General features: G+C 47.8%; 1 protein-coding gene across 4 annotated transcripts in view; it reads left to right on the plus strand.

Annotated features, from left to right (window-relative positions):
- The window catches only part of grin1b (glutamate receptor, ionotropic, N-methyl D-aspartate 1b), a 70,368-nt gene that overhangs the window by 28,766 nt on the left and 25,349 nt on the right, over positions 1-16,253 (plus strand). For 2 of the 4 annotated variants that reach the window (XM_024418357.2, XM_024418355.2), the window contains exons 4-6: positions 14,385-14,447; positions 15,111-15,208; positions 15,585-15,706. In XM_024418357.2, coding sequence (XP_024274125.1) covers positions 14,385-14,447; positions 15,111-15,208; positions 15,585-15,706 — 283 coding nt within the window. The remainder of the gene's footprint in view (positions 1-14,384; positions 14,448-15,110; positions 15,209-15,584; positions 15,707-16,253) is intronic. The other 2 variants (XM_024418356.2, XM_024418358.2) reach the window with 1 other exon arrangement.

A 16,253-nucleotide genomic window follows, 5' to 3' on the forward strand; every position in this document is an offset into this window, starting at 1 on the left:
TCTTTCAGTGTTTAATCTCAGCCATGTTTTTGTTTTGACTGCATTGGTAGTGTTTGTCTATAACATTTTCTAGCCTGACTTGTTGTTTTGAGGTATTATCCAGTTTGAATCTTGTTGCCCACGAGTGAGCAGGTCAGCGTAATAGTACTATTATTTAGTCAGTCACAAGGCATTCAACACTGCCATCTTTTGTTCTTCTTCTTATTACTGCACACAGCCACTCTCTCTTTACTGATAGCTGGAGCTGCAATTTCCCCCTCTTCCATGGCTACAAATGCATTTGGAGACTGTTTTTAATTTACAATGATTACATCAAGATAGCTAACAAATAGGAAGTTAGCTAGCTGATGACATTTAAGCTTAGCTAAACAGTGTGTAAAATTAGCTAGCTAGCTAGCAGCTCAGTTAAAGCCGATTCATGCTTGGTCTAAAACAAAAATGCAGCCCAGAGGCTCTGTACACAGGGTGTGGAACAATTGTGGAGCCTTCAGAGGCTTGTGGAGGTCAAATCAAGCTCCGTAACGCATCTCCATGCACCACTGGAGGTTCTCCAAGATGGCGTAGCAGTCGGACGTCTTGTCGTGTCGTGTCCCTTGTATATATCGTATATATTGTTTTTTTTTTAAACATATTTTTCTTCGCATATCTTTTAAAACATTATGCTAAACCTCAACTTCCAAATACTCTCCTGCAACCCGCCTCACCCAATGTTGCTATTTTTTCTGAAGTATTTATATTTACTTCGGATCCGGATCCCCTCAACTGAAGCTAGCCAGCTAACTACCAGCTATCAGTCAGCAAACCATTGCTAGCGGTCTTCAGCTAACCGGTCATCAGCTAACCTTTAGCTCGGAAAGCTCTCGCCAGTTCGAACAATGCGACTCTATCCAGAGCATAACGGACCTATTATTATTTTTTATCCCCGGATTCCCACCGGATTCCCACCGCAAACGGAACATTTTCAACTGGATCTTCACAACTAGCTAACTAGCTAACCGCAACCCCGGATGATTACTCCTGGCTAGCGTTTCCACCCACTTAGCTTGAAGCTAGCCCGGCCAGAGCTCCTGTGCTACCACCGAAGCATACTCCTGGGCTACAATATCCGGACCCACGACCGGTCTATCGATGTCACCGCATGAAGAGGCATAAACAGACTCACCCCATCGCGACGCCCCCCCAAAGGCTAACTTTCTAGCCCTTGCTATCTCCTTGCTTGCTAATTCGGCCTGCTAACTGCTAGCTTGTTTAGCCCCGGTCCGCTAACTGCTAGCTTGTTTAGCCCCGTTCCGCTAACTGCTACCTTGTTTAGCCCCGGCCTACTAACTGTTAGCTTGTTAGCACAGGCCTGCTAACCGTCTGAATCGCTGCGTCCCAAACACTCACTGGACCCATATTTACTTTCAATCTCTTTTCGATTTTTAATTTGTTTATACCTTCCAGTAACCTGCCTCACCCAATGTGATACGGAATCGCTATTATTTTTAATTTTTAGAACACACTCAAGAACCTCCAGAAGCTAACCAGCTAACTAGCTACAAGCTATTTAGTCATTGTACTCACCAGTCCAGCTTCCCTGCCCCATCCACCGCTGCCCCCTGGACACTGATCACTTGGCTACATAGCTGATGCATGCTGGACTGTCCATTAATCACGGTACTCCATTCTGCTTGTTTATGTTTTATCTGTCGGCCCCAGCCGCACTCAGGCTCTGTGTGTAGTTAATCCGACCCTCCCTGCCTAGTCAACGCCATTTTACCTGCTGTTGTTGTGCTAGCTGATTAGCTGTTGTTGTCTCACCTACTGTTTTAGCTACTGTTTTAGCTAGCTCTCCCAATTCAACACCTGTGATTACTGTATGCCTCGCTGTATGTCTCTCTCAAATGTCAATATGCCTTGTATACTGTTGTTCAGGTTAGTTATAATTGTTTTAGTTTACAATGGAGCCCCTAGTTCCACTATTCATACCCCTGATACCTCCTTTGTCCCACCTCCCACACATGCGGTGACCTCACCCATTTACAACCAGCATGTCCAGAGATACAACCTCTCTCATCATCACCCAGTGCCTGGGCTTACCTCCGCTGCACCCGCACCCCACCATACCCCTGTCTGCGCATTATGCCCTGAATATATTCTACCATGCCCAGAAATCTGCTCCTTTTATTCTCTGTCCCCAACGCTCTAGGCGACCAGTTTTGATATCCTTTAGCCGCACCCTACTCCCCCTCTATTCCGCAGGTGATGTGGAGGTAAACCCAGGCCCTGTATGTCCCCAGGCACCCTCATTTGTTGACTTCTGTGATCGAAAAAGCCTTGGTTTCATGCATGTCAACATCAGCCTCAGAGTTTGTTCTGTTAGGTGACCTAAACTGGGATATGCTTAACACCCCGCCAGTCCTACAATCTAAGCTAGATGCCCTCAATCTCACACAAATCATCAAGGAACCCACCAGGTACAACCCTAACTCTGTAAACAAGGGCACCCTCATAGACGTCATCCTGACCAACTGGCCCTCCAAATACACCTCCGCTGTCTTCAACCAGGATCTCAGCGATCACTGCCTCATTGCCTGTATCCGCTACGGAGCCGCAGTCAAACGACCACCCCTCATCACTGTCAAACGCTCCCTAAAACACTTCTGTGAGCAGGCCTTTCTAATCGAACTGGCCCGGGTATCCTGGAAGGACATTGACCTCATCCCGTCAGTTGAGGATGCCTGGTCATTCTTTAAAAGTAACTTCCTCACCATTTTAGATAAGCATGCTCTGTTCAAAAAATGCAGAACTAAGAACAGATATAGCCCTTGGTTCACTCCAGACCTGACTGCCCTTGACCAGCACAAAAATATCTTGTGGCGGACTGCAATAGCATCGAATAGTCCCCGCGATATGCAACTGTTCAGGGAAGTCAGGAACCAATACACGCAGTCAGTCAGGAAAGCTAAGGCCAGCTTCTTCAGGCAGAAGTTTGAATCCTGTAGCTCCAACTCCAAAAAGTTCTGGGACACTGTGAAGTCCATGGAGAACAAGAGCACCTCCTCCCAGCTGCCCACTGCACTGAGGCTAGTTAACACGGTCACCACCGATAAATCCATGATTATCGAAAACTTCAACAAGCATTTCTCAACAGCTGGCCATGCCTTCCGCCTGGCTACTCCAACCTCGGCCAACAGCTCCACCCCCCCCGCAGCTACTCGCCCAAGCCTCTCCAGGTTCTCCTTTACCCAAATCCAGATAGCAGATGTTCTGAAAGAGCTGCAAAACCTGGACCCGTACAAATCAGCTGGGCTTGACAATCTGGACCCTCTATTTCTGAAACTATCCGCCGCCATTGTCGCAACCCCTATTACCAGCCTGTTCAACCTCTCTTTCATATCGTCTGAGATCCCCAAGGATTGAAAGCTGCTGCAGTCATCCCCCTCTTCAAAGGGGGAGACACCCTGGACCCAAAATGTTACAGACCTATATCCATCCTGCCCTGCCTATCTAAGGTCTTCGAAAGCCAAGTCAACAAACAGGTCACTGACCATCTCGAATCCCACCGTACCTTCTCCGCTGTGCAATCTGGTTTCCGAGCCGGTCACGGGTGCACCTCAGCCACGCTCAAGGTACTAAACGATATCATAACCGCCATCGATAAAAGACAGTACTGTGCAGCCGTCTTCATCGACCTTGCCAAGGCTTTCGACTCTGTCAATCACCATATTCTTATCATATTCTTGACTCAGTAGTCTTTTTCGGATGACTGCCTTGCCTGGTTCACCAATTACTTTGAGGACAGAGTTCAGTGTGTCAAATCGGAGGGCATGCTGTCCGGTCCTCTGGCAGTCTCTATGGGGGTGCCACAGGGTTCAACCCTCGGGCCGACTCTTTTCTCTGTATATATCAATGATGTTGCTCTTGCTGCGGGCGATTCCCTGATCCACCTCTACGCAGATGACACCATTCTATATACTTACGGCCCGTCCTTGGACACTGTGCTATCTAACCTCCAAACGAGCTTCAATGCCATACAACACTCCTTCCGTGGCCTCCAACTGCTCTTAAACGCTAGTAAAACCAAATGCATGCTTTTCAACCGTTCGCTGCCTGCACCCGCATGCCTAACCAGCATCACCACCCTGTATGGTTCCGACCTTGAATATGTGGACATCTATAAGTACCTAGGTGTCTGGCTAGACTGTAAACTCTCCTTCCAGACTCATATCAAACATCTCCAATCGAAAATCAAATCAAGAGTCGGCTTTCTATTCCGCAACAAAGCCTCCTTCACTCACGCCGCCAAACTTACCCTTGTAAAACTGACTATCCTACCGATCCTCGACTTCGGCGATGTCATCTACAAAATTGCTTACAACACTCTACTCAGCAAACTGGATGCAGTTTATCACAGTGCCATCCGTTTTGTCACTAAAGCACCTTATACCACCCACCACTGCGACTTGTATGCTCTAGTCGGCTGGTCCTCGCTACATATTCGTCGCCAGACCCACTGGCTCCAGGTCATCTACAATTCCATGCTAGGTAAAGCTCCGCCTTATCTCAGTTCACTGGTCACGATGGCAACACCCATCCGTAGCACGCGCTCCAGCAGGTGTATCTCACTGATCATCCCTAAAGCCAACACCTCATTTGGCCGCCTTTCGTTCCAGTTCTCTGCTGCCTGTGACTGGAACGAATTGCAAAAATCGCTGAAGTTGGAGACTTTTATCTCCCTCACCAACTTCAAACATTCGCTATCTGAGCAGCTAACCGATCGCTGCAGCTGTACATAGTCTATCGGTAAATAGCCCACCCATTTTTACCTACCTCATCCCCATACTGTTTTTATTTATTTACTTTTCTGCTCTTTTGCACACCAATATCTCTACCTGTACATGACCATCTGATCATTTATCACTCCAGTGTTAATCTGCAAAATTGTAATCATTCGCATACCTCCTCATTCCTTTTGCACGCAATGTATATAGACTCTCTTTTTTTCTACTGTGTTATTGACTTGTTAATTGTTTACTCCATGTGTAACTCTGTGTTGTCTGTTCACACTGCTATGCTTTATGTTGGCCAGGTCGCAGTTGCAAATGAGAACTTGTTCTCAACTAGCCTACCTGGTTAAATAAAGGTGAAATAAAACAATTAAAAATTTAAACTCAAATTTTGTAACAATGCAGAGAGCTCCGTATAGCTTTGCATTGACATGATTGGTTGATGGGAGGTGGGGGCAGTACATCCTGCATAAACACAAACTCACTTCCTTGACAACTTCCTTCACAACAGATCTGCTCTGCTCCCCAAAAGCGAAAGAAGTATGAATGCCCTGACTTCTGCAGAAGCCGCATTGCAGTAAATGTTGTACTGCCAATGCAGATGCTAGTGATGGGAAATCAAGGCTTTCTGAAGGCTTCGGCGCTTTCACCAAATTTCACCAAAAAGCTTCGGACATCATTGATGATGTACTTCTGATAAAGTGATACACATATGCACACTGGTTCAAAGTTAGCTGCTTAGCGATTTCAATGCATGCCTCAGAGATGCATGCCTCAGAGCTTCAGTATCAAACCTAACATCACACATGACCATAAATCGTCTTTAATGCTGCATTCGAAACAACTGGGAACTTGGAACTCGGAAATCTCCGACTTCTGACTTCAGTGCGTTCAAGACAACTGGGAAAAAACAAGCTTTGACTGTGAAAAATCGCTTTGAACGGTCATCCAACACGGGAACTTTGAACCTCTTTCTCGAGCTCTGACCTCAAGATCACTGACGTCATGATTTGACCTCGTATTTTTCAGAGTTCCCAGTTGTATAAGGTGTACACATGCTTCCCATCCGAAACAGTTCGGAACAGTTCGTGCATATACTATGACAACATTTTGTGATGTTTTTGTTAGTTTTGGTCTTCTGTAAAAAAAAAAATCCCGGCTGTTCCTGCACACAACATTTTTTCTCGAGACAAGCTGAAGTCGGTAGCCGAAGTTTACGCCCCTTCGTCGTTGATTGGTCAACTGTAGGGATTCTTCAATTAAGTGTTTGTAATCATTCAACGAGAGACAAATCGTTTATGCACATTTTTATTTAGAGAAATACTGCACTATCATCTTAGTTAGATTTGCACAACTTAGATCTCTGCAAAATCGTGAACATTTATGACAGATTTCTTGAGTTATCCTAGATTAATTCTGACTATTTTGAGGAAGTGTATACTGGCTACGGTGTCTCAAGATGGACAAACAGTAATATTGCTATTTTTTTCTGTTTTTGAAGCAAAGGTATTTTAAGGGAGTATGCGAGCACACTCGTTCGGTTCGCATAGGTTCTTTGCTATCCGGGATCCTTGGGACATCCCTAACCAAAACCATTACCTTAACCCAGCGGTTTCTAAACTAGGGATATGAAAATGGGGTAGTGGGAGAATTTCCCAAATACAAAAAAATATATACATATATCATAATATCGTCTTTGTATCTCAAAATCATTGTAATGTGGTTAACCGAAAAAAACAAAATGAAAATTATTCAAACCTTAGATCATGGGAAAAGGCCGCACTTGACCATTGCACTTGAATCATTCCCACAATAAATGGCTAGGCACACTATAGTATGAAACCACATACTATTGCAGAGACTTTGATATTACCGGACACAATTGAAATGGTGAAAACAGTGTGTGGGAAGGCAGAGGCACAGAAACTCACATCAATACCTTTTTCAGATAATGCTGTTAAACAAATAATTTATGCTATTGCTAGTAATTAAGAGGAAACTCTAAACGACTAAGAAACTCCCCAGCTTATGCTCTCAAAATGGACGTTACCAGTGAGGGCCGAGATGCCCATGCATTGACTTTTGTTTTGCTATACGTTGGGGGTTGCTATTTGCGAGGACATATTGTTATGTCTTACGATTCTTAAGCATGAAACGGCATAGGGAATGTTCAATGTGCTGCGTGGCTATACTGACGAAAACCAGATTCCATATGGGATCGAATGGTGGGCTTTTTCACAGATGGGGCTCCGTCTATGGCATGAAGGCAATGCCATATGGACGCATTGCATGATACACCAAGAGCAACTGGCGGCAAAAGAGCTGAGCACAGAACTCAGAGATATACTGCAGCAGATAACTTCGAATGTACATCAAACCACAGCGCAAGCCTGTTTGCAAAACTATGTGGAGATATTGGATCGGAGCATGACAATGTTCTATTTCACACCAAGCCTGGATTGTTATTGAAAGGGGGTGTTGGAAATATTTTTAGAATTGAGAGAGGAACTGTTGTCACAGTGGATGTAATCAAAAACAGACTTGGTTGACCTTCTGTGTAATGAAAAGAAAATAACAGAAAACAGCATCAGTAAGTGTCTCACACGAGCGATGACTGCTCACCTCCAAGACTTGGAAGAGCACTTTGGGACCTGCTTCCCAATCCATTTGACTGTAATCCTGGATCAGTTGACATGCCGGTAAGTGAAATCAATCAGATGATCGAGCTGTCATGTGACTGAATGTTGCAGACATCACATTCAGGGGTCACTACAGAGCAGTTATGGTTCCTGACTCAAAAGGAATACCCTGCCATCTCCCTCCAAGCATTAATGCCGCATTCAGAACGACTGGGAACTCAGAACTGGAAACTCGGAAATGTCTGACTTCCGACTTCAGTGCGTTCAAGACAGCTGGGAACTGGAAAAGAAACGAGCTCCGACTGGGAAAATTATTTTTGAAAGGTCATCCAACTCAGAATTCCAACTCGGGAACTCGGGCCTCTTTCTAGACCTCTGACTTTCCGACATCAAGATCACTGGTGTTATGATTAGACCTCGTATGTTTCTGAGTTCCCAGTTGTCTTGAAAGTACCATAAAACTCATAGTAGGCTACCCTTCATAGTAGGCTACCCTTTGCCAGCTCATATCTGTGTGAAGCTGGATTCAGTGCTCTCGTCTGCATTAAAACCAAACATCAATCCAGGTTGGATGTGACAGCAGAGATTAGGTGTGCACTGTCGACCACGCCCTCTGACTTTGAGAAGCTCCAACGCGACATGCATCAAGCACACCCATCTCATTAGTGGTGGTGAGATAAGATACATTTGCAATTGACTGTCATAGCCACACATTAAAAGTATGTGATGTTTGACTTTACCAGTGTAATCCACTTTCAATTTCAATAAATTTAAATCGCAGACTGTCGGCCACACTAGCACTTGAAACTAGCATAGGTTACAACTACCCGGACGGAAAACAGTGATACACATAACACACAGCACACCTTCTACGGGCGTGTGGGGAGGGCTGGGAGCCAGCGGACCATTCAAACCTTTTTGCAATACAAAATTCTCCATACCTCCAAGGGAGGCGTGACACTGACGTGATTTTGGAGGTATAGCAACGCCAGACTAATATGTCATTAATACGTATAAATCATGTATGATTAGCTTCACACATAGATATTGTAATGCTCCGGGTGTCGTGGGTGTGGAGTCAAATGCAGGAGACAGAGAGTTCAATGCTGTGCGTCTTTTAATAGCACCAACGCACCACAGGGTGCTCACAAAAGCTACGTTCCCAAACACAGGGAATCAAAATGTACAATGGAAAAAATCACGACCAGGCACTAACATGTACCTCTACAACAGAGCCGAAGGTTACATTGAAATAATCCCGCACAACAACCAGGCGGGCCGGCTGTCTAATAAAGACAAACTAATTAAACATACACAGGTGCTACCACTAAACATACAAGGAGGGGGAGGAAAAACAATCAGTGGCAGCTAATAGGCCGGTGACGACGACCGCCGAGCGCCACCCGCCCGGGAAGGGGAAACACCCTTGGTCGGACTCGTGACAGTACACCCCCCCTGGGGCGCGGCTCCCGCAGCGCGCCGACACCGGCCTCGAGGTCGCCCCGGAGGACGAGGTGCAGGGCGATCCGGATGGAGGCGATGGAAATCCCTCAACATGGAGGGATCCAACATGTCCCCCACCGGTACCCAGCACCTCTCCTCTGGACCGTACCCCTCCCAGTCCACGAGGTACTGCAGGCCCCTCACCCGGCGTCTTGAGTCCAGAATGGCCCGGATCGTGTACGTCGGGGACCCCTCAATGTTCAGAGGGGGGGGGAGGGACCTCCGGCACCTCACTGTCCTGCAGGGGACCAGCTACCACCGGCCTGAGGAGAGACACATGAAACGAGGGGTTAATACGATAATAGGAAGGGAGTTGTAATCGATAACACACCTCGTTTATTCTCCTCAGGATTTTAAAGGGCCCTACACACTGCGGACCCAGCTTCCGGCAGGGCAAGCGGAGAGGTAGGTTTCGGGTCGAGAGCCAGACCCTGTCCCCCGGTACAAACACGGGGGCCTCACTGCGGTGGCGGTCAGCACTCCTCTTCTGCCGTCCATTCGCTTGTCGTAGAGATTCCTGGACGGCCCTCCAGGTCTCCTTGGAGCGCTGTACCCATTCCTCCACCGCAGGAGCCTCGGTCTGGCTCGGATGTCATGGTGCCAGGACCGGCTGGTACCCCAACACACACTGAAAAGGGGACACGTTAGTAGAGGAGTGGCGTAGTGAGTTCTGAGCCATTTCAGCCCAGGGAATGTATCGTGCCCACTCCCCTGGCCGATCCTGGCAATACGACCGCAGAAACCTACCCACCTCCTGGTTCACTCTCTCCACCTGCCCATTACTCTCGGGGTGATAACCGGAGGTCAGGCTGACAGAGACCCCCAAGCGCTCCATGAACGCTCTCCATACCCGAGACGTGAATTGGGGGCCCCAATCAGAAACGATGTCCTCCGGCACCCCGTAGTGCCGAAAGACATGGGTGAATAACGCCTCCGCAGTCTGTAGGGCTGTAGGGATACCGGGCAACGGGAGGAGACGGCAGGACTTAGAGAACCGATCCACAATCACTAGAACCGTGGTGTTCCCCTGAGACGGCGGAAGATCGGTCAGGAAATCTATGGACAGATGTGACCATGGCCGCTGTGAAACGGGGAGGGGTTGTAGCTTCCCTCTAGGAAGGTGCCTAGGAGCCTTACTCTGAGCGCACACTGAATAGGAGGAGACATAACCCTTAACGTCCTTAGCCAACGTAGGCCACCAATACCTCCCCTGAAGGCTCCCCACTGTCCTCGTCACCCCAGGGTGACCCGAGGAGGGTAGGACGTGAGCCCACCGAATCAGTTTGTCCCGAACACCAAGCGGCACGTACCTTCGCCCCGCTGGACACTGAGGAGGCGCGGGTTCAGCCTGTAACGCCCGCTCGATGTCCGAGTCCTCCTCCCATACCACTGGGGCTACCAGCTTTGAGGCGGGAAGGATGGGAGTAGGTTCGGTGGACCCATCCTCCGTGTCGTAAAGGCGGGACAGTGCGTCAGCCTTTACGTTCTGGGAGCCCGGTCTATAAGACAAAGTAAACCGGAACCGGGTGAAGAATATGGCCCACCTTGCCTGACGTGGGTTAAGTCTCCTAGCTGCCCGAATATACTCCAGATTCTGGTGGTCGGTCCAGATGAGAAAGGGGTGCTTAGCCCCCTCAATCCAGTGTCTCCACACCTTCAGAGCTCTAACCACCGCTAGCAACTCCCGGTCCCCCACATCATAGTTACGCTCCGCTGGGCTGAGCTTCCTTGAGAAGAAAGCGCAGGGGCGGAGTTTTGGTGGCGTACCCGAGCGCTGTGATAGCACGGCACCCACCCCAGCCTCGGACGCGTCCACCTCCACTATGAATGCTAGAGAGGGGTCCGGATGCGCCAACACGGGCGCATCAGTGAACAGCGCCTTCAACTTGTTGAATGCTCCGTCCGCCTCTGCTGACCACTGCAACCGCACCGGGCCCCCCTTCAGCAGTGAGGTGATGGGAGCCGCTATCTGGCCAAAACCCCGGATAAACCTCCGGTAGTAGTTGGCAAAACCCAAAAACCGCTGCACCTCCTTTACCGTGGTCGGAGTCGGCCAATTACGCACGGCCCTAATGCGGTCACCCTCCATCACTACCCCCGAGGTGGAAATGCGATATCCCAGAAAAGAGACGGCTCGTTTAGAGAACACGCATTTCTCAGCCTTGACGTATAGGTCATGCTCCAGCAGTCTACCAAGCACCTTGCGCACCAGAGACACATGCGCGGTGTGAGTGGCCGAGTAGATCAGAATGTCATCGATATAAACAACCACTCCCTGCCCGCACAGGTCCCTGAGAATCTCGTCTACAAAGGATTGAAAAACGTCTGGAGCATTTTTTAACCCATACGGCATGACGAGGTACTCATTGTGGCCTGATGTAGTACTAAATGCGGTTTTCCACTCGTCTCCCTTCCGAATACGCACCAGACTATACGCGCTCCTGAGATCCAGTTTTGTGAAGAACTGCGCTCTGTAGAACGATTCCACCACCGTAGCGATGAGAGGTAGAGGGTAACTATACCCCACTGTGACGGCGTTTAGACCTTTCTAATCGATACACGGACGCAAACCTCCCTCCTTTTTCCTCACAAAAAAGAAACTCGAGGAGACGGGTGAAATGGAGGGCCGAATGTACCCCTGTCCCAGCGACTCCGTGACATATGTCTCCATTGCCAACGTCTCCTCCTGGGACAGCGGGTACACGTGACTCTTGGGAAGCGCAGCGTCTACCTGGAGATCTATCGTACAATCCCTTCCCGGTCGATAAGGTGGTAATTTAGTCGCTTTCACTTTACTGAAAGCGATTGCCAAATCGGCATACTCGGGGGGAATGCACACCGTGGAACCCTGGTCTGGACTCTCCACCGACGTGGCACCGATGGAAACTCCCAAACACCTTCCAGAACACTCCTCTGACCACCCCTGGAGAACCCCCTGTCTCCACTAAATTTTAGGATTGTGCCGGGCCAGCCAGGGAGTCCCCAGCACCACTGGAAACGCAGGCGAATCAATAATAAAGAAACTGATACGCTCCCTATGATTCCCCTGCGTCACCATGTCCAGTGGGACCGTGGTCTCCCCGACCATCCCTGACCCTAATGGCCGGCTATCTAGGGAGTGCACGGGGAAAGGAGAATCTATCGGCACCAGCGGAACCCCTAACTTAAGGGCGAGTCTGCGATCCATAAAGTTCCCAGCTGCGCCTGAATCGACTAGCGCCCTATGCTGGGAAGAGGGAAAAAAGTGAAGGGAAAAAGGTTAAGACAAACATGTGGCCAACAGGGGGGTTCTGGGTGAGTTTGAAGCTGACTCACCTGGGGTGACCGAGAAGCGTTCCGCCTGCCATCTCTACTCCCAGACGGACCCCCCCAGCACCGATCAGACGTGTGTCCTCTCCGACCACAGATGGTGCAGGGAAGGCCTCCTCCTCCGGTACCCCTCGGCGCAGCCCTCCCAACTCCATTGGAATGGGAGCGGAGGGGCTAGGTGGTGGAACGCACAGGACCCTCTCTGAACGCCCGCGGGCAGCCAGCAGATTATCCAGTCGAATGGACATGTCAATCAGCTGATCCAGTGACAGAGTGGTGTCCCGACACGCTAACTCCCGGCGGACGTCCTCTCGGAGACTACAACTGTAGTGGTCCATAAGGGCCCTGTCGTTCCACCCAGATCCGGCTGCCAAGGTCCGGAACTCCAGCGCCTAATCCTGGGCGCTCCTCCTCTCCTGCCTGAGATGAAATAGTCGTTCTCCCACCGCTCAGCCCTCTAGAGGGTGATCAAACACGGCACGGAAGCGGCGGGAAAACTCTGGGTAGTGCTCCCGCGCTGAGTCTGGGCCATTCCAGACTGCGTTCGCCCACTCCAGAGCACGACCCGTGAGGCAGGAGATGAGGACACTCACCCTCTCTGCTCCTGAGGGAGTGGGTCTGATGGTGGCCAGGTATAGCTCCAGCTGAAGCAGAAACCCCTGGCAACCCGCCGCCGCTCCATCATAAGCCCTCGGTAGCGTCAGACGGAGGGTGCTGGAGTCGGGAGATGGGGAGTCCGGAACCGTGGGTGCCGAAGGTGGAGAGAGGAGACCACTCCTCTCCCATCTGTCCATTCTCTCCATCACTTGATCCATCGCGGTTCCGATTCGATGGAGGACGGTGGTGTGGTGGAGAACCCGTTCCTCCATCGATGGGAGAGGGTTGGCTGCTGCTCCTGCTGACTCCATTCAATTTGATAGGTGCGGGATTCTGTAATGCTCCGGGTGTCGTGGGTGTGGAGTCAAATGCAGGAGACAGAGAGTTCAATGCTGTGCGTCTTTTAATAGCACCAACGCACCACAGGGTGCTCACAAAAGCTACGTTCCCAAACACAGGGAATCAAAATGTACAATGGAAAAAATCACGACCAGGCACTAACACGTACCTCTACAACAGAGCCGAAGGTTACATTGAAATAATCCCGCACAACAACCAGGCGGGCCGGCTGTCTAATAAAGACAAACTAATTAAACATACACAGGTGCTACCACTAAACATACAAGGAGGGGGAGGAAAAACAATCAGTGGCAGCTAATAGGCCGGTGACGACGACCGCCGAGCGCCACCCGCCCGGGAAGGGGAAACACCCTTGGTTGGACTCGTGACAGATATAGACTATATTTATTTTTGTGTAGATCATTGGGTTTACATTGTAGACCTGAGCAGCTTTTAAAGCTATGGATCTTCAGACCTATTTATACCATTGGAATGAAATACTACTGTATATACGCAATATATAGTATATACACAATATACTGTATGTACACAGTATATACACACTATATTTAGCTAATTTATCCAAAGATCCAAGACTCTGGTCCCAAACCTTGAGGCATTTAATGGATATTTAAGGGACTATTTAAGGGATATTTAAGGGCGCTTTGTGTCTAGACAGACCATCTGCATGCCATATTGTATTATATCAACATACAGTTTTTAAAATAATAATTCAAGAGGAATAAGGGAGAAACATAATTTGGATATTTAGTAAAATATACTAATGAATAGAACTTCCAAGAGCAACACTAAGATGTAATTTTTCCGGAAAATCTATTAGCTTAATACATTTCCTACAGTCCTATTTGATTATACTACATTTAGATATTAATGCTGTTTCAGTTAGATACGTTGGTGAACTTGATGCATTTGCCATTGGCCTTCCATTTGAGAATGACTATAGACTACTGAATGAGCAATGTCGCTGGGGGATATTTTTGGTTCCCACAACACCATGGTGGAGCATGCCTGTGTCAGACAGTTAAAACCTAAGGAATCTGTGATGCTGTGAGCAGGCCTTTGATGTTTTTGCAAGCCCCAGTGTTGGGAATCCCAAGTTGAAGCAGAAAAGTGGAGATTTGTTGGAATGCTTTACTGCACACCATTTATAACTGTTTATAATATCCTTCTGTGTCTGCATATTTTCTCTGTGCACATTACTCATCAGAATAAAAACAAGAACTATGAAAACCTCGACCAACTGTCCTATGACAACAAGCGAGGACCCAAGGTATACTTGCATGGTCAATGCACGCCGCCCACCAATTCTCTGAACGTAGCCACTAGAAACTAGAAAGTCAAACAGTCAACAACCGATTCCAGAGATATCCTTATCCTGGTAGCACGTATTTTTACATTTTCTTTTATGATTTCAGTCGAGAATGGGTTTTTAGTATATTTTCAGCAAAATGAAATGCCCCCTCCAACCTTTTTTATTTTTGTGTAAAGGGTTGCATGTGTTCAAACCAAGGAGATTGCAAGTCTATTACATTGACAAAGTTTGTGGAGATCTGGACGTGTGGGACAGGCACAATCCAGATGGCACCTCCTACCTTTCTGCAGCATTTCCTTCTTCTTTTGTTCTTTGGGAAAGAAACCACCACCACCCTCCTCCCTTCCTCCACCACTTTGATTTGCAGTTGCATCAATCTTCTTCTCCCTCTCTACTTCTAACTTGCACGTTCCTCTTTGGAGTCTTGATAACCCTCAGTTTGCATGCACAAATGCAGAACAATTTTTCCTACCAGCTTTATTTCAGTTAAACAGATTATCTTGGAACCTTTTTTCCATTTCTTCCACCCCCCCCCCCAAAAAAAGAAAAAGAGGAGCTGAAGACAGCATGGTTCAGGGCTGAGTCCTTCTCCTCCTTGCTAATTTTGTCCCCTAACTGCAGGCAGAGAAAGTTCTCCTGTTCAGCCAAGACACCAACCTGACATCCATGCTGCTGGAGGCCAAGGACCTGGAGGCTCGCGTCATCATCCTCTCTGCCAGGTCAGCTCCCATCTACATCCCTCACTACACTATACCTCTAAACCTCATATACCACACAGACACATGTCTTTATTATGAGGCCAGCAGGACTCGATGACATCATTATACAGTAGTAGTATATAGTAATACAGGTTACATACATGCAGTATATATTACATCATATTAATATAATAATAATATATTAATAATGAAAACACAAATATACTGTGTCCCTATGTTATTGGTACCCTGGCCAGTAGTGGTCCTGTACATTTTGGATGAACTAACCATTTATTGCACCGAGCAAAATAAACATTGACATGTATTGTACTCTTGGTGTAGTCACTGGAGATTGACTGGAGCTGCCATTGTGGTAATGATGTGTATCTGACTGTAGCGAGGACGAAGCGGCGTCGGTCTACAAAGCTGCCCGCCAGCTCAACATGACGGGCTCTGGCTACGTGTGGCTGGTTGGAGAGAGGGAGATGTCTGGTAAAGCTTTGAGTGAAGCACCAGATGGTATGTCCTGCTCCTATACCCTATGCCTCTCTCACAGACTGTGTGACAGATCGGTCATGCTGGTCACATTGCTTTATTATTCAAATGTTTTATCCTCATCGGCTAATCAGTGTGGTGTGTAATACATTGAATGTTTGAACGTTTAAACATTTGTTTGTTTAAAGGTTTAAAACAAGTTATTTCTCATTGTACTGTGCTTTAAATGTCTAACATCTTTTGTTTGTTCCATTTTTAGTTTGTGTGTTTTTTTCAGTAGACAACAAATGAAATAGAGGTGTTGGTAATCTACATTGCTTTGAATTCACGTTAATATGAGTGTCTGGCTCTCATGGGCTAATTTAGAAAGTGTGTTGCTACCCCCACATTGAAGTGTAACAGAAAACCGATGGTAAGCTACAACTGCATTTTGTTTTTGCCTGGCTACATGTATGACACGTCTGTACATAACCTTCACTTCAACATGCTCACTTTGCCCTAACCCATGTTCTGTACAGTATCATCCCCAACCTAACTCCTATCCTTAATAGGTACTTGTTGTTTCTATATA

This window comes from Oncorhynchus tshawytscha, unplaced genomic scaffold (genome assembly GCF_018296145.1).
Source record: "Oncorhynchus tshawytscha isolate Ot180627B unplaced genomic scaffold, Otsh_v2.0 Un_contig_766_pilon_pilon, whole genome shotgun sequence".
In the NCBI taxonomy this organism is placed as follows: Eukaryota; Metazoa; Chordata; class Actinopteri; order Salmoniformes; family Salmonidae; genus Oncorhynchus; species Oncorhynchus tshawytscha.